We start from the raw sequence: 19604 nt of genomic DNA on the forward strand, positions 1-19604 counted from the left end.
GCATGGAGAGAGTTGTGCCAACAGCAGGACGAGGAATACGGCCGTTCTCTAGAAATTGATCGAGCGAGGGTAAGAACATGAATTTACTTGCCAGGAATTATGGTAAACATTTACATTTTTAGTTACTAACAAACTTTACTAATGTATGAAACTTTAATATTTTTCAATTACAATAGGAGATGAGACGGAGACAAATTGGGGATGGGGAGCAGCGCCGGAGAAAGGTACATACTGTGCATGATGAGTTACAAACATGTAGTCATTTATGTTGAAAGTCATTCATTACATTGTATGTAATTTTGTAGTTTCCATCACCATGTTAAGGCTAGATAGAGAAAAACTCATCAACGGTGTAGAGGAGCTTGATGATGGTGTAGCCATTCAACTGTAGTACCCAGATGGGAGAACAACTCGGAGGAGATTTAATGTGTCTCAGCCATTCCAGGTAATTTTTATTTGTAGTCATCCAATAATCATTAACTTTTCTTTCATTGTGAAGGAAAAATAATCAGATATTTTCCTGCAGCATCTTGTTGCTTTCGCTAGGACTGATGAAATGGCAAAGGAGGTCTTTTCTGTGCAGCCGGCGATGTCACCTAATGCCATCTACAGCAGCTGCACAGGTGCTATAAAAGATCATGGCACTGATGGGCCCTGTACATTGTACGTGCTGTGGCTGTCAAGCAAGCAAGTCCAGGTAAGGCAATGCCCTTAAGTTTAAGTGTTCATAATCAGTATACAGCTACATGTGTGTGTATGATAAATGTTATGCACTGCAAATGTTATGTCTATTTGGTTGGAACGAGACTTTTAACCAGTGTTGTAGTCAAGTCAGTAGATCTCTTGAACTCCAATGTCCGAGTCTGAGTCACTTAACGTCTGAGTCACCGTGTTTGAATCTGAGTGCAGAACTTGATGATCACTGTCTTTGTTAAGGAGTATTACCACTGACTGTAGGATTGTGAGAACGCTTGCTTGCTAGCTAGTTAGCTTCCCCATACAAAATGGAGTCACAAAAATCAGGACTTGAGTCAGACTCGAGTACTACAACACTTTGAGCAGCACTGCACATCTAAGTAAAGAATACTGATTGTCTGATCATTTCCGGAGTTGCTGGCAAATACGGATCCTGCCAGTGCATCACCTCCACCTGCCAGTGTATCTCCTCCTCCTGCCAGTCCGTCACCACCTCCCAGACCGTCTCCTTCTGCCAGTCCGTCACCACCTTCCAATCCGTCTCTGAGAGGGGTGGCTTTAATGAGTAATATGCCAAGAACAGTCACTATGGTTGATAAGAACTAAATACACTAAACACCCTTGGATTAAAACAGAAGAGCTGATCTTCTGACCAAATCTTGCTAATCACATTATTCCCTTGTAAGACATGACTTGCAAGACTGTCACTGTTCTTTATATATATTTTTTTTTTCAGAGATGTGAATGTTGGCGTCATTCTTCGACGTCTCAGTGAGAAACTCAGAGAGGCCCATTAGAGCCAACCAGATAAATGCTCTACGTGGGGAGGAGTTTGACTGTGCTTCCCGAGCCTTCAGCAGGGCTAATTTTGACCCAGAGTCAACATTAGATGTTTTTGTTGATGGAGATGGAGTAGGAGAGTTGGCTATCAATGGAGGGGGTCCCACAAGGGAGTTCTGTCGCCTTCTGGCGAGACAACTCCAGAGCCACCAAATTTTTGAAGGTCCACTGGAAAGACCCTACCCAGATAGGCCTTTATTTATGTTGTAGAGTTGAGAAAGCTAGTTCGTCAATGCAGGGATGGGCAGTATTTCTGATAAATGTATTTAAAATACGCATTTGAAATACAAAATAGTATTTTGTAATTTGTATTTGATGGAGTTGATAGAAAGTTTGGAAATGCAAACTGCAAAATTGTTTTCCTGCATTTAGTTAATTGCAAGCAAAGAGAAGAAATGGTGGCAGCAAGGAGGGTAATGAGAGAGAGAGAGGAGCAGAGACTGAGAATGGCAGAAAAACAATATAAGAGGTTAGGAATTTGAGCTCAAGTAAGCTTGCATGCTTAGAAAATTGCAGGTCACAAAAAAAGAGTAGAGCGATAGCAGTGGCTGCATCTTTTGTAGCCATTTCTTGTAACATTTTGAAAAGTATACTTTGGTGCCAGATCATTGCCCAGATAACAGCTTATTTTAGTTTATTAGCTATCTTCTAAATATTTTAGGAATTGATCTTGAAGTAGGTCTCCATTAAGTACAAATAGCTTGTTGGGCTTTCCAGTATTTTCTGTTTTTAACTTGAGGAGAGGTGTGGTAACCAGATCTGTGTTCCTCTAGCCATCTCACAAGATGTAAATCACTTCATGGTAAAAACAAAATAAATCATATTACTTTTTAGTGTAATAATAATTATTGATATTCTAATATTATATGGCTATGTGCTAGTGAATGTGCTAGTGAATAAATGCACTCTGTCCAGATAAACAGCTTCACATGTAGCTAAAATATGAAGTGTGTCCAGACTTTTGACTGGTACTATATAATTTATTTGAATAGTTTATTTGAAAAGTAAAAGTGTGCATGATGATTTCATGCTCCCTTGGAAATGTATTTTTGTATTTTTAAAATACAAAAATACTCATTTTGTACAATACTTATTTTGATACATTGCGTTGTTGCTATATTTTGTAGTTTAATTTGATACACTTACAATGTGTGTATTTTGAATCTTGTATCAAAATGTATTAATAAATTATTTGGCTTCATCTATTGGTCAAATTGAGGGAATTTACGAGGCCGTCGTTGCTCTTCCCCAATCTCCTGACAAAATTCATTGATGAGACACAACAACTGATTAGCTAACTCCGATTCAACAAGCCTTCCTCTCACCCACCGGAGACTTGCTGCCATTGTTTGCATTCTAGGTTATGGAAATTAACACAGCAAGCAGGCTGTAAGATTCAGACCAGCCACTTTATCATATCCTAATTGCCTACGATGTTTAAAAAGACTGTGGTTTTTCAAATCTAATGCACAGCTTGGGTAGACAACATGGCCTGCTAGCTAGCTAACGTTAAATAGCTAGACCACATATCTGGCCATTAGATAGCTACAACATAGAGTTAGCGATTACAACATTACGACAGAGTTAGCCATTACAGCATAAAGCTAACGATTTATCTTACCTTGCCAAAGCTGCTCGGATTGTTTCCTCATCGTCCGATGTTGCTAGTCTCGTACAATCCCTAAATATGCGGTTGCAATTTGAAAGAAAGTTCTGCATCGCCATCACCAAGTTTCTTCTACTTCTGAAACTTCCCCGTCCCCCGCTAAAAGTTTAAATTGGCTCCTTCTAAACCACAACTCTGGCTTACGTTTCATACACGTCATTTCCTTTACGGTATACCTAGGTGCCTGCAGGGTGCCTGTAACGAGTGTGTAGCATGTGCGTAGACGCCCACATCAGTCATTTATGCACAATGTCAGGTGTTTCAGTGTAAAATTGGGAAATGAGTAGCATATACATGTCACTCACTTTTCCTGCCTGCCTCCTAGCCTAGACCTCAGGACCGCAATGGAAATAAGTCATGTGACTTTATTGCGATATCCTGATGAATTTTAGTACTGTATGTACATTTGTACATTGTATTTTAATTTATCGAATAAAATCAATCAATCAATCAATGTCAATAATTTATGCACAACGTGCTCCCTTGCGTTGTTGTTCAACATCATTGATGCAACCCTCCTCCTGAATATGTATGACTGCCTTGATTCACAGTCCCTCATTGGCCACAACCAGAAAATGCACGTTAACGTGTCAATTTTTGTTCTGTTAACGCGTAGAAATATAATGTATTAACAACGACCAAACTCTACATGTTAACACGCATTTTAATGTCCTTTAAACACAAAATTTCCAAAATGGTACTTGCTCAACTGGCCTTCCATAGCCTGTTGACAGCCTAGAAAATCCATACAGCACCAGTATTTGCAATGGCTGCTGAAGCCACTGGCCGTTGACGTTTCCAAAGAAAATGATTCTTCCCCTACTGCAAATGCAGGCGAATGCTGTTGTCCTTCCATGACTTTTCCTACAGTATTTGGACATGAAATGCCGCTGTTGATGGAGATGTGAGGGGGGAAAAAAACACACACAAAAAAAATGGACTTGGAAAGTTCAACTCCTGTCTGTTGTCACAGTTGTTTTTTCTGTTTTTTTTTCTTTTTGTTTGTTTTTTGGGACTTAATGAATTTATTTTTTATTTTTTGTTATTATTTATTTATCATTTTACTTTCCAAATAAAATGACTCTTGCCCTTTTGCAAATGTAATGTTGTTGCCCTTCCATGACTTTTCCTACAGTATTTGGACATGATCTGCCACTGTTGATGGAGATGTGAAAGAAAATGGACTTGGAACAAACACCAAGCAGCGCGAGCAGCACGGTGCGGCCGTTGGCGCGCTGCGCCCACAGTGCTGAGCGCTCTGCAGTCATCCACTTACGTGGCTTCTCATACCATTCATATGCTGACGATACCCAGCTCCTCCTATCGTTCCCGCCAGACGACCCCACAGTCTCGGCACGGATATCGGCATGCCTCGCCGATATCTCGGCATGGATGAAGGAACGCCACCTACAGCTTAACCTGTCAAAGACTGAGCTCCTTGTCATCCCAGCCAGTCCCTCTGTACAACAACAGATCAGTATCCAGCTCGAATCAGCTCAGCTCATTCCCGCAAAGTCTGCCAGAAACTTGGGTGTCATGATTGATGACCAACTAACCTTTAAGGAGCATGTGGCTTCTATTGCTCGGTCATGCCGATTTGCCCTGTACAATATCAGGAAGATCAGACCCTACCTGTCTGAGCATGCAGCACAACTCCTAGTACAGGCGCTTGTAATATCACGTCTTGACTACTGCAACTCCTTACTGGCAGGGCTCCCGGCATGTACGCTCAAACCTCTGCAGATGATCCAGAACGCAGTGGCGCGCCTGGTCTTCAGCCAGCCCAAAAGAGCACATGTCACTCCGCTGTTCATATCCCTCCACTGGCTCCTAGTTGCTGCCCGCATCAAGTTCAAGTCCTTGATGCTCGCCTACAAAGCAGCAACCAAAACAGCTCCGACCTACCTGAACTCCCTCATTCAGGTCTACGCTCCCTCCCGCTCACTACGCTCTGCCAAGGAACGGCGCCTGGTCTCTAGCCAGACTCTTCTGTGGTTCCTCGGTGGTGGAATGAGTTACCAAACTCCATTCGATCTGCAGAGTCCCTCTCAATCTTTAAGAAAAGGCCAAAGACCCAGCTCTTTAGTGAACACCTTCTCACCTGATGGACTGTGTAATCCAAAAAAAAAAAAACATAAAATCTTTATCTGCCTCTATGCACTCTACAGTATGCACTCTACACTCTATGCATTGCCTCGTAGCACTGCCTTGTAGCACCTATGTCCTGTTGGACAGAACTTAGCTTTATGGCACTTACTCTTGTGGTTGTCTCGACTAGATCCTTGCTTGTGTTGTATTAAAATCTCATATGTATGTCGCTTTGGATAAAAGCGTCTGCCAAATGGGAAATTGTAACTGTAATTGTAAATTATCTGCATTTTTCCACACAGCTGAGATGTATTGTTAGTTCTCTATCTGCGGTATCTCTCTAACAATGTCACCATAGTCCTACAAATATTCCTATGATATGATTGTTATTGTCGCTTGACCTTGGTTTTTGTATCCTCTGACTCTCTTGGGGCATAAACCCTCCGCACTTCACTTTGTTTGCACTCTTGCCACTAAAGTCTGATGTGCGGTTTGATGACTAACATATTAAAAAACGACTGACTCCCAGCCAAACTCAACCCAACATTCAGACAAACACACTCTCCTGTCGGCTCACTGTGTTGTTCTGGTAATGACGGCGCTGTAGGCCTATCCCTCTGAGAGAGAGGAGAATGAGATCCCAAGGTGTTCCTCTACATCATTTGCCATAGTACATTTGTTTGTTCGTTGCACTGAGCTGTTGAGCTAACAACACAACATGGTGGCTCACTGAGGATGTTTTTAATGAAAGCATAAATGATGGTCTGGAGATACCTGGAGATATCTTATATGTCTGCACTGCAGGCATGCTTGTCTAGAATAATTTGATAGTGCTTGGAAAGAAAAGCTGAATACTGAGGATAAGGCATTCAACACTAGAACATAATTTGGGTTTGATTATTTTGCGTTGGCATCTAGCCGCAGAGATAAAGCTTTGCCTCTGTTTAAACCTAAACAAGCATGACCTTATGCTAGATTTCTAACAGACTGCTGTAGTTTTAACTCCAAAGACCTCAGCAAACTTTGAAAATGTATCACACCAACACAATGTAATTCAGCATTTTTTTTTTTTGTATAATATGTTCAAACGATCAAACAAACCGCAAACAATTTCTAAAACATATTTTCTTTCCAGACATGATCTCCACTTCCTAATTCTGTACCTGCAGTGAAACGTGTTTGCTTTCATTGTTTCAGAGTTTAAACAAGATAAGCAGCTGAGAGCATGCTGGCCGGGCTCGGCCGCCTGCCTGGGTGTGACACCCATCGTCACTGGCAGGGCGGATGGTGACATGTCAGTTCAGCAGAAGAGGAGTAAGAACGTGGTGTGAAAGGGATTCTGTTGACTCTCCTGCCAGGGGCGACTCACACCCTTCATTCATGATGTCAGCCTTATCTGGATTGGCTGAAACTCAGATAGCACATGCAGTTCAACGCTACGAAGTGCATTATTACTTGAGTTGAGCTTGCAGCCGGCTGGCCTTGTGTGTCTGGAAGGAAAATGGCTACAGGTGCTAAAAATGTTGGCAGCAGATGCAGACTACCAATGTCACTCACAGCTTTTTTTTGTGTTTGTCATTGCCTTGAAGCGAGTTTTTTCACTAAAACCTGCTGGGCTGGCTGGGCTCTCTTCTCTTAGTGACGGCATTATGCATTCATTAAATTAGAATTGTTCAGAAAACAATAGTCCTTTCAACTGAATGCAAAATCTTGTGTTTGAGGATGAGGATTAGAGCCTTTGATTAGACAGCAGCAGTCCTGATGTGAGTCTCATCTCGAAAACTTGTCTTCCTTCACAGCAAAATCTTTAATAACACTTATTTCTTGTGGTCAAGCAGCAGGTGCATATGTGTGTGTGTGTTTGTGTGTGTGTTGAGTGTACACTTGGGTGTGTGTGTATGCACATGTCCTCCACCTCCAGAGAAAGAGAGAGAGAGAGGGCAGGAGGAGGAGGAGGAGGAGTGGCACAGGTATACTGGATATTCTCGCTGGGTTTGGAGAGGGAGGAGAGGAGGGGGAGGAACCTACTGAACGGCATGGCAACACAAATCTTATAAAGACAGAGGCATTCCCAGCTGGTGGCCTCACTTCTGCTCAGTCAAGTCAACAGCAGCACCATGCTCAGCCTCATCAAATTACCACGAGTCTTCACCATCAACCAAGTGCCCAAAGTAAGTCCGTCTTCACTGTATCTTTACTGGATTGTGGTTCACTGCATCTTTGCTGGCAATGATTTTCACACAGTTAGAATGGAGTTGAGTCAATCAGGACTGTGGATATTGGCTAGGAAATTAAAATATCCCCCTGGTTCTTCCTAAGAAAACTAAAGGCTCACAGTTCTCAGTATTTACACCTTTACCCCATGTAAGTCACACTTGTCACAAATTTTAATATGTGACATAAGTCACTAAAATTGATTATCTGAAAAGTAACTCTAGCTGTCAGTGCATTACTGAAACATTCAAACTTGGTCTGGACCACTCTATGCTAAACAGATGTTTCATATAGTTTTTTTTTTACACAATTTGTATTGATTTTTAACATTTAAACAGACACACAATTAGTCTATAATGGACTCAAACAGTGCCTTAGTCTTTTGGTTGCTACACATTGTACAAAATACGTTTTGAGAGACTATTCTTCCCCCCCTCCCACCCTTTCTGCCTCCACATTAGAGGAAAAAGAAGTTTTGTACAGTAGTCACACAGACTGAAGGCTGACCCGGTGTTTTATCCTCCAGGTGTTCCATGAGGACGGCATCATCTCGGGCTACCGCCACCCCCGCAGCTCGGCCACCGACTGCATCCTGAGCCTCTTCCAGCTGACCAACGAGACGCTCAACATCTGGACGCACTTCTTGCCTACCTGGTACAGCTGACATACCATACCTTCTTTTTACATCACAGCTGCTGCAAGGCTGTCAGAAAACTGCAGCACAATTTAAGATTCATTAGCTGTGATTGATGGCTACTGCTTAAAATGAGCTTAGAAATCTGAAAACATTCATCACTCCCGACGGAATTTGAGGTCAAACTTATTGTAATAGTTTTGGAGGGGGATACCTAGAGTTATGTATATGATAACTTGTTGTCAAGTCCACCACAATTGGGGTTTTGGTAACTGCATTAGCTTCTGCGTCCTCTTTGTTGTTTATATAGTAACAGCTTGGCTGCCTAGCACAGTCTTGTGCTCAGTGAGGAAGTGGATTATTCCCTTACCCACCAGAATTCAGGAAGAGCCAGTTCTAGTCTGCAATGTTTAGGCTTTAAAGTCCATTCTCTCTCGATACTGTGTGTCTACACACCGGTAGCAGATTTTCTAAATTCTCACAGAAACAAAGCAGCTATGTTTTGTTTTCATATTTGCAGGGGAGCATTCCTTCGCCCTGCTTCATATAAAAGGAATCTTGTTCGACTTGAAAAGCTTGTGAGCGAGTGATCTAGACCTTTCTTTTGTCATTTCATTAGATATTTCTTCAAACTGGCAGGTCACACCTTTGGCTCGTGCAGCAACCGTGTTTTTCTCAAATCGTACCTCTCTGTCCGTTTCCATGCAAAAAGAGAGGGTTTATTTATAATATCCGCTCTGAGGCCCTTTGGCACTATACTTCTTCATATGATATACATACCTAGTAAAAACGTTGCAGCATCTGACTACTTAGTATTCATATTACCTGTCAGTGAATACCTACCCATGTTCTGTATGCATATTTATTATGCCATTACCACTACCGGTGCACTCTCTGCTGCATCTCATCTCTTTCAAATCAGTTAGATAGATGCCAGGAGAGCAGTGGCCTATGGCAGATTTCTTCTGCATCCTAATAAACCCATTGGAAATAGTGTAGCAGGCTTACAGAGGGAAATGTATGTGCTGAACGCAAGTACTTACAAGACCTACATGTCAACAGCGTCAGGAATAGAGACTTGAACTTGATTTTGAGTGTCCTCTTCACTGATAGACGCTGTGTCGTTGATGATGACCCACTGACTCAACAGTTAGTGACATTTAGTCATCAGTTTGGACAGATTCCAGTCATTTGATTGTAGGAGAATACAAAGAGACAAGTTTGTTTGGAAGTCACACAGCACAGCAACCAGGATTACCGGTTCCATAGACGCCATACAGTCTCACAATGCCTCCGTCTCAATGGCTCTTCATGTGCAACAAGTCTCAGTACACCTGCATTTATTTACTCTTGATTTGGCCTTTTATTTACTTACCCAAGCTTGTCCTACTGAGGTCAAGGATTCTTTTTCTTCGCCAAGAAAGCAGCACATTTAGGTACAGAGGAGGAGAAAGAGAGAGGCAGAGAGAGATAGATCCGGTACATGGAGAGAGAGGGAGATGCAATCAATAAGTGTCTAAAGTATGTCTCGACTCAGTATCCTCATCATAGCTGGAATTCCTTAACAACAATATTGCCGCTCTCCAGGAAATTAAAGTTTAGTGGCTCTTGTCTGTTTGTTTGCCAAACATAGCATGACTGCACACAGGGTAAAGGAACAAGCCATAGTTTGTGGAGATTATATAACTGACTGCATGCCGCCATTGTTTTGTTAGTGGGCATGGGGAGCGTGTTCGCATCATGTTTCGGATTTAGAGTTACTACTGTGGTTGCTGCTCCCACTCGCTATGCTGCGCTTCCTCCCTGCTGAGACGAGAGCTGCTTTGACTGCATGGTCCAGGGAGAGAGAGAGTGTGTGTGTGTGTGTGTGTGTGTGTGTGTGTGTGTGTGTGTGGCGGGAGGTATGGGTAAGTGCATATGGGTGTTGGTGTCATGGGGCCCAGTGTGGATCCAGCCACTAATGAGCTGATCTCTGTTTAAGGCTCTCAAATGAGTTGCCACAATTAGTCAACTACTCAGTGCAGTGACGGGGAAAAGCACAAATAAGGTTGATTTCTTAATGAGGTGCACTGAGGCGTGGAAACAATGCCTACTACACACAAGGCAAAGCATAGCCTCCTGATAAGATAGCCATTTCTATGGACCTGTTAGCTGTTACGTAACCACTGCTGACAAATAGACATGTCTGATATGGTAGTCTTGTGAAAAGGAGCATGTCAGAAAATTATGGTTTCAGCAACCCTTCAACGATCAATAACATACCGTCGATCCAGCCTAAATCTATGTGTAAAACCGCCTGGTCCGTTCAGATCGGCGCTCTCTCGGGCGCCGTTCCCCAGAGCACCGGCCTGCTTCTGTCTCTGAGGGGAATTACAAATGCAATATGTGTGTCCTGGGTCCGTTAAATGCCACGACTCAAAAAACCTTGGAGAGGATGTTACTTCTAATACCAATACATTTCTGTTGGAGTGCAGCATATTGGAACCAGCTGATGGAAACATTGCAGCTATAATAATTATATTGATTTGAAGCCTCTTGATTTGTAATTTATTATCATTATGTCTCTCCCTGAGTGGCACAATGCTTCAGTGGATGGTACACAGCAAGAACTCAAGTCAAACTTTATTTTTATAGCATATTTCATACACAGGGTAAATTCAATATGCTTCACATGAAAATATATAAAAACGATTAATGAATGCATAACAATATAAATCACACAAATTGAATAAAAATACAATACACATTCATAATAATTATAATAATGCATTCAGAGAAACCCCACCCATTACCCGCCCGCCCACCCACGCATGCACACTTATAACACACACACACATAAGCGCACAAGAATAAAGGAAGGTTTTCTGTGTGGAGTTTGCATGTTCTTTCGGTTCCTCCGGTTATAGTCCAAAGACATGTAAATGAGCTGGATTGGAAATTCTAAATTTCGCGTAGGTGTGAGTGTGATTGTCTGTCTATCTCTGTTAGTCCTGTGATGCACTGGCAATCTGTTCAGGGTGTTTCCCTGGCTCCGCCCGATGCTTGCTGGGATAGTTGGCAGTCCCCTTTCACCCTGAATAGGAATAAAGTAAAGACAGTGAATAAATTAATGTCTATATTCTTTCCCTTTTGGCTGTATAAATAGATACTTATGTTTTTGTGTGATTTTCATGTGAACTACCATTGCTCTTCTATTGAATGCTGTCAGTAGCTTGATTATTGACATGATTGCAAGGCTACAAGACATGTGTCTTGTATGTGATCTAAAATTACAGAAATTTGACTGAAGACTGTTTCTCTCTTTATTATATGACTCAACTTACTATTCTTCTACATCCAAACTATGAGTGTGTGTGAATCTATGTGCATTATCAACTTGAAATACCCCACCCACCAGTGCAAACCTGTATCTCCTGGCAGGTACTTCCTATGGAAGCTCCTGACAGTGGTGCTGATGCAGGCGGCCTGGCAGGACTCCTTCACCTGGCCTCTGCTGGTCTTCCTCCTCTCCTGCTGCATTTATCCGCTGGCCTCCAGCTGTGCCCACACCTTCAGCACCATGTCGGCCCGCGCACGCCACATCTGCTTCTTCTTCGACTACGGTGCCCTCAGTTTCTACAGCCTGGGTGAGTCTACATGGTTCAGTTTCACCCGGTGGGTTAAAAAAAAGATATTCTTGCCTGATATTCTGCCCATACATACTTAAGTACCTCTCAAATGGTGTATTGTTAGATACAGTACATTTCTTTTTGACATCCACCCAGTCTGTTGTTTCATGAGGATATAATGGATATGAGCAGTCACAGAGTGAACGATGACAATGAGGCGTTCTGTTTTGTGCTCAGTGCCACGTTCACATTATTGTCACTGAACTGTAGCTTTGTCAGTCAGTCACTTAACCTGTTCAAGTATGAGAAAGAGCCACATTACGTATGCAAGAGAGCTATTCAAGTTATGCTAATACAGGCAGGAATTTCTGCAGATAGGCTGGATTGCATATAAACCCTTTTACATAACATTTTAGAGTTTACGAAGACACAAAGTTCATCATGTCAAATGATAAACAAATAAAAATATGATGCAAAGATGTTGTACTTCATGAATGAATTTTACATCTTCAACAGTGATTACATTTGCATATGAATGGTTATCATAATATTTTGATCCTGTATTTATCTGCATCAGGATCAGACTAATGACTCCACTCCTTATACACATGTAGGGTTAAGTGTTGCATGTTTACATACTGTTGATGTTAGTATGCAGCTTTAAACTGTGTGATTATGTGTTTATATTATATGATTGTATGTGTGCGTGTACAGATACAATTATACAGACAATTTAGAGTTTTCATGCCTGTCCTACTATGTTTCCTAAAACTCATTTCCTCTGCCGCAGGTTCAGCAATTACCTATTCAGCTTACGTTTTCCCTGACAAGTGGGTGAACAGCATCTTCCACCAGTGCTACATCCCCATAGCTGTTCTCAACACTGCCATCTGCACCGCGCTAGCCTGCTACTCAAGGTACAGGGAGAAAGTTCATTTCACACAGCTGTCACCGAAATCTCAACGTTTTCTCATGAACGCTCTCTTTATTCAAGGGAAACCATCCAAACCACAATACCAGACAAACGTAGAGTATATAGACCAGAAAACAGAGAAATTAATAACAAAACCTCCTTCTGTACTAGGATTCATCTCTATATTACTGAAATGTTAAACAAATAACCAATAAATGGGGGGGGATAAAAATCAAGGACTGGGTCAATATTTTTCAAAAGTCTATGAGAAAAGCAATTTTTATTTACATAAAATGTTGGTGTCAAATAGGCTTTGACTGCATAACAATGGGCTTAACATTCAGTAATTTTTCTCCACACCATTTTCATATCCATTGATATAATCTTTAAAGCATTTCCCATTTATCACTCTGCATGAGCATAAATATTTATGCTGTTACAGTTTGAAAAAGGCTTCAGATGGAGATGAATGAGCCAATAGGATCATTCAACCCATTAAATGGGTTGAATGAGTCAGAGGGTATTGTCAATTTTTTTCCATTTCCACAGGTCTTTTAGAAGTATTTGTACAAGAAGTATGTGAACCAAGCCATCTATGCATTTTGCTGGCAAACTCATTTTGAGTTTTAAAATTAGTGTCTTTTATTGATTCAGTATTGTAATTTTTTTCATGGCTGGATTTTAACTTTTATTTTTATTTTCATTCAGTGAATGGCAAAACTTCCAATGTCCTTATTTGCTTTTATTCGTAACACTGAAAAATATGAAAATAAGAACTTGAACTTGAAAATAAGAAAGCAGATAAAGGACATCTGGGTATATTGCTATACAGTTTGGTAATAAGATTGTAATGAAATTGGTCTTCGGTTTTTGTGATTGGCAGCGGTGTAGTTCAGGCTATATTCAGCTAAATGTGTTACATCAATCATGCCTTTTCACCAAATAGCTTGATCACAAGTGGTGGGTGCAAAGCATGGTGGGTGGTGTGGTTTTCATAAGATAGATAAGAATAATTTTTGCTTGATGGCTATACCTAACTGTTGTTCTTTCACTCATGTCTTCTCTCTGCTAAGGCTTGGCTTACCATTTCTACAATATAATCATGACATCGTAAAAAGGTAAAAACAATGTGTTGACCGTTCATCTGCTGTGCCTTTCTGTCTGCTGCGTTTCTCCATTTTCTGTATGCCGCATTCATCTTCCAACATCTCTTCACTATTTTATCTGAAATCTCTTTTACTGGCCCAGAGGTTCTGGTACAGTAAGGTAAATGTAAATATAGTTACAGTATAATCTGTTCACATATTTAGCCTGCTCAAAATATGTGATTAAACTTTGATTTTGAAGCATTTATCTTTGGATAGATTTCAACACAGAAAGCACTGAATGCAGTTTCAATGCTGATTTAGTCTTTTTGGCATTTCAGAAGTACAATTGAGCAACTCTCTTTTCAATAGAGTGGGTGTTAGCCAACTCTGACCAAAAACACAGCCCTAAACAGTGATTAACTCTAAGTGTAGTTTCAGCTTGACAAGTTAGAGAGACTGAGCGGCAAAACACGTTCCTGGCAACAAACGAGTTCTGTAGCAACTTGACTCACTGACTTTAATTCTAACTTTGGTTTAATGAAAACCAGGTTTGGTTAATCTGTTCTTGCCTGACTGAATGCAACTGTGTTTTAAAGGTTGTGTGCATGAAAAATCCTCAACACTGTTTGTGTGATTTTCAAAACAAGAGACGTCATGTTACGAGAGAAGATGAGAGTCATTGTACTGGATAAAATGGAACTTGAATCTGTCACAGGACACTTGAAAGTTGAGATGCAATCACTAGTGAATGGAGTGTGATAAACAGCACATTTCATATCATTCTGTAATGCAGTTGATGTTGTGCAACAAAAACCTCAGTTCACCCATGTTGAACTTTGGATTTAGTAAGGTCAATCATTCCCAGGCACACATCCACACAATCTGTTTTTTTTAGTTTCATTGGGATGTTATTATGAATTTAAATTATTATCAACTTTAAAATGTCACATAAAGGCTTGTGAAATTGTTCTGAAATCAGAACAAATTACATTATATTGGAAAAACTTGATTTTTAATTTTGCGGAATTAAATTTAAAAAGTAAATGTCATTTTTTAAAATGGATTTGTTTGTATGTCATATAATTTCATGGCACGGTTGAGCTCACTCCACAGCACACTAGTCTGCCACAGAAGACCACTTTACAAAATGACAGATATTTAACCAGTCCCACATGCCTGTCTACACACATATTGCCTTATAATTCAGATTAAATTCCTGTATTATCATATTCCTGAAATACGAGTTCTTGTCACTGGTGATGCTGGACATATAACCGGTTACCACATACATCATATACTGCAATTCAGTTATTATAAAGGTTCAGTCTACATAAAGATGGTTTGTCACTATTGAAGATAACAGTCTCTTCTTTTATTCCAGATTCCCAGAGTGCCAGAGTCCGAAGTTTGGAAAAGCACTCCGCGTTGTGGCCTTTGCCTACCCCTACCTGTTTGACAACATTCCTCTGTTCTACAGGGTAGGGCCACAGAGCCACGGCCGTGCACTTCACACATTCTTAGTGAACAGAGATCTGCAGTGACATACTGTAGAAGTGTGTGTAAAGCAGCTACTGGTCAAGGGTTTTATCATTGGTTGTTTTATTGGTCCTCAGTTTTGAGCCTAATTGGCGCAAGAGGACGAAAGAATTATAAAAACCACTCTGTGTTGTGTAAGAGTCACAGATGCAACTATGTTGGAGATCATTTTATGACAACAATCTACGCCCTGAATCAAAACATAAAAGGAATACACTGTGTTTTGGGGAGATTGGCCTGTTGGTAAACTTATCTGTTAAGTGATGAGAATTTAGACATCAAAATCATCCTTGTGTCTCCGGCAGATTGTTGGCTCTGGTGCTCCATGCTAACACTTTAGCATACACTTTGTTGAGTGATATTAGGCAACAAACATCATCTTATATTCAATGAAGAATTTAAATGATATGCGGCTAAGTCTGGTAGTTTTGTACAGTATATTGGAAAATATGATACAAGGATAATGTACTGTTTTGACTTTCACCGTGGAAAGCTCTCTCTTCCCATGAGAGTTGGAGTGTGAGTTGTTTTGTTTCCAGAGGTAGTGAAGGTGACGGGTGATGGAAGACTGTGTACAGCTAAAAATCACTGCTCAGCGGATGAATACGTGACTGTTCACCTAAGAAAGTAAAAAAAAAAAAAAAATGGTTGCATCAGATGATGATAGTTCATTTTTCAACTTTCAGAATCTACAGGCCGAATGATAAAAAAACACTAACATCTTTTGTTATGTGTATGCTAATGAGTCATCGAGCACCAGAGCCAACAATCTACTGGGGACACATGGATGTTTTTGATCTCTGTGTTCTTATCACTTAACAGTTGAGTTGACCAACAACTCAGTATATTTCTGTAATGCAAAAGCTCTTGCTTATAGCCTTAACCTGGGAATATATAAAACATGGGTAAAAGCACATGTGCCTGAAAGGTGAGAGTTGCAGATGAAAAATCAGCTAATCACAACTTCCATTTTATTAGATCAGAAAATAAAGATTAATTTCACTCGTGCCTGCAAGGCACTGAGCCGATTTACAATTACTTTATTGAGAGTGATTTACAATGAGTGGAACAGGAGGATAAGTTTAAAGTTTAAGTTTTCAAGCAATAGTTAGGCTATAAGTCTCTTAGGGCATTAAAATATATTTAGAACAAATTTTTAGGTATTACAATGTCAGTCCATCTACCAAGAGTTTAGCCAATCAATTTGAAAATCGGAAAACTCTCTTAATATATTATTTAGAGTGTCTGTCCCAGGGCGACCCTATTGGTTACATTTAGATGATGGTCTGGGCCTTTGCCCTTTTAAGATGAGATGAAACTTTAATGATTACTGTGGAGAAATTTGTTGACCTGTATTTCAGATATTCAGAGAGGGTTTGCCAAGCGTGGATGTTCTTTTTTGGCAATGCGCTGCTTCATATTCATAAAATTACATAAATTCCCATCTGGAGGCTCCACAGTAAAACCACAGTGTTCTACTGCAGGCCACCCAGCACCTGTCTATCACTGACGAATAGATAATACAGGAAGTTAAGTTTCATTAAGAAGTTTGAAAAGTGAGGCAAGTGATTTCCTTTTCTGTGAATACTGATGATAGCAGTGTAGTGTATTAAGTCTATACTGTGTGTGCTGTGTTGCCAGGTGTTCCTGTGTGTGGGTGAAGGCTGCACAGACAACGACACCAACATTCTCCACTACAACCACATTGCCCTGGCCTTCCTCACTGGCTTCCTCTTCGCCACACACTTACCTGAGCGCCTGGCCCCCGGCAGCTTCGACTACATCGGTAAGACTGATCTGGGGAGAACTCTTGCTTATTATTGTCATTATCATTTAAAGCATGGCTTTGTTCGACTGTGCCACAATTAAGGCTCTGGGTCGAAGGTGACTGTATTTTTGCCATTGTGGAATTTAGGCAAGCTTATTCAGTGTTATCTTTTAAATCACTTCTGAAAACACCTTTATAGACTTGCTTTTATGTAATGTTTTGTATTTAAGCCCACTTTTAATCTTATGTTGTCTCTCATGTTTTAATTCATTATTTATTTTGAACCATTCCCCCCTTTTTGATATGCTTTTTGTAGATTTAAGTATTATTTATTTTTATACCTTTTACAAAAAGGTAAAAGCACTTTAGAACCTCTGCTTTTAGATAACTACTATATAAATAAAGTATGTTATTAATCCTATTATTATTATTATTATTATTATTAGTAGTAGTAGTATTAGTATTAAAATCCGTAGTATCAATGGTGTATCAACAGTCTCTGGAAGGCCTCACCAGGGATGTAGTGGAGGGTGAATCCACCCAAACTCAGTTCACGCACCTTTTCAAGCTGGAAACAGGTCGTTTTGTTTATGAATACACCACCAGCCCCCTCACTGTTCCTCACCGTTGGCCTACAATAAATAACATAAAATGTATTCATATCTGTGCGAAACATTGGGAAATAAGACTAATGCATAACCACTTCTAGATTCTCCTGGATGCTACTTTGCATTCTGTTGAACTCAGTTGGCGATGTAAATTATTTACTGAGTGGTTTAGACTTAAATTTAACCTTTCACTACTACTGCAACACATCACTCTGCCGTTTATGCTCAACCGCAGCCCTATTGCTCCCTCTGCAGGTCATAGCCACCAACTGTTCCATGTGTGCGGCATCCTGGGCACCCACTTCCAGATGAAGGCCATCGAGCAGGACATGGTGACACGACGCCACTGGCTCCTGACGCACTCCTTACCCATCAGCTTCACTAACTCACTGGGCGCAGCACTGCTCTGTGTGGTGCTGAATCTCAGTATCATTGTCCTCTTCAGTCTACCTCTCCTCTTGCCCTCAGTCTGCCGAGAAACAAAGCATGGTAAAAAAGGCCCAAAGACAGCCGTCGCCAAGGCCTGTGCCTGCTACTAAATCTCTAATGTCTCCATGAATCACGGCTGAGGGACCCCAGTGGCTTACGAGACATGGAGACAAAGGGCATTATAGGGGATGTGAATTTTAAAAAAAAATCTCGAGACCACTCAGAGGAGGTGCACTCAAGTAATTCTTTATTGAATTATAGGTCTGCACTCTAAAATCACAGTTGTATTTGGCCTTGGGACATCACAAATGGGACACTACTACTATTCTAAATCTGTCTAGAAAAATACTCAGGATTGTCTGCCTGGTTCTCCAATTGAATCACTAACTTGCTAGAATCATGTTATCTTTGACAAACCATATGACATCATCCTATCTGGAGCCAGGTCAGCTATTTAACTCTGTAGTGAATGTTTTTAGATGTGTGGATAAACTCAAAATAAGGGCATAAGTTGAGGAGGCTTACAATGAAGATTTATGGACATATTTGTTGCCACTAATGAGTGATGAATCTAAATGTTTCTTCGGAAACTTGTGCCAAGAAAAAGCTACAAAGATAGCAGCTTACCTACATTATGATGTAGTGTTGTACATATTTATAACTGTGGATATACTTGGCTCTTCTTTCTCTGATTCCCTGACCACTTGTGGAGTATGAAGAGATTTTGTAGCCTGGAGGGAACAGAAACTATGTGAAATGCAAAATGCTACTTTCAAGTTCAGTTGCAAAATGTAATACTGCTTTTTGATGCATTCTCATATTTATAATATTTGTATATGGCATAATTTGTATATGGATTTTTGTACTATCATGGGAATGAGAAAGAAGTAAAAGCAGCGTGATTGCACACAACACTCACACATGAAGCATGTGAACACACAAGATGCAGTTCCTCACATAATTGTAAAAACAGAAACAAAATATGAGATGCTTTGCTCTTGGGTTGGTACTGCCTGCAAGCTAGCAGCCATACAAAACAAGGTCTCTCAGCTCGTTGCAGTAAGCTACATTTTTATAACTTCAACTCAATGCACTGATTTTAATTTAATATGTGTTGTTAGGTCAGTTACTGTTGTAAACGTTTTCAGAGCAGTTTAAAAAGGATAATACTACTAAGGATTAGCATTTTTCCCAGTAGACATATATGACATTGTCACATTGTGCCTGTCTTGCAAAACAGGAGAGTATTTAAGTAAAATGTTATTTATTATGATTTTTTTCAATAAACATTAAAGCAAAGGTGCCTGTGTGTCATTCTATGTAGAGTAGCGACTTTCCACAAAACAGAAACCATTATGTGCATACGGAATTGTCTAACTGATTCATATATATAATCGCGGTATTATTATTTTTCTCAACTATAAATATGTCTAATGATTAAATAGGCAAGTAAAGATATTTAGGTTTTGCCTCGTCTAGGCTATAAAAACGTTTTTATAAAAACGCCTATCTATGA

The 19604-nt window shown here is 40.3% G+C and overlaps 1 protein-coding gene across 2 annotated transcripts; it reads left to right on the forward strand.

The window, feature by feature from the left end:
* Positions 1-7392: 7392 nt before the first annotated feature.
* Positions 7393-19378, forward strand: LOC139658174 (membrane progestin receptor gamma-B-like). 2 transcript variants are annotated; one of them, XM_071536224.1, is made up of 8 exons: positions 7393-7461; positions 8031-8158; positions 11559-11764; positions 12537-12663; positions 13733-13777; positions 15129-15225; positions 16925-17069; positions 17915-19378. In XM_071536224.1, the coding sequence occupies exons 1-8, from the start codon at positions 7408-7410 to the stop codon at positions 18196-18198; spliced, it is 1086 nt and encodes a 361-aa protein (XP_071392325.1). In that variant the 5' UTR covers positions 7393-7407; the 3' UTR covers positions 18199-19378. The 2 variants fall into 2 exon arrangements, with proteins under 2 accessions (XP_071392325.1, XP_071392326.1); XM_071536225.1 differs by lacking the exon at positions 13733-13777.
* Positions 19379-19604: the final 226 nt, after the last annotated feature.

This window comes from Centroberyx affinis, unplaced genomic scaffold (assembly GCF_046629955.1).
Source record: "Centroberyx affinis isolate AG114_WGS23_722 - 3 ecotype Tasmania unplaced genomic scaffold, CSIRO-AGI_Caff_v1 ptg002845l_1, whole genome shotgun sequence".
NCBI lineage: Eukaryota > Metazoa > Chordata > Actinopteri > Beryciformes > Berycidae > Centroberyx > Centroberyx affinis.

What these genes read in the sequence shown, in the direction of transcription:
- LOC139658174 (XM_071536224.1), top strand. Translation starts at nt 7,408, where the DNA reads ATGCTCAGCCTCATCAAATTACCACGAGTCTTCACCATCAACCAAGTG. An exon ending in GCGCTAGCCTGCTACTCAAG is followed by an intron (nt 12,664 to 13,732) that starts GTACAGGGAGAA and finishes CTCTCTGCTAAG; the next exon opens with GCTTGGCTTACCATTTCTAC. An exon ending in CGGCAGCTTCGACTACATCG is followed by an intron (nt 17,070 to 17,914) that starts GTAAGACTGATC and finishes CTCCCTCTGCAG; the next exon opens with GTCATAGCCACCAACTGTTC.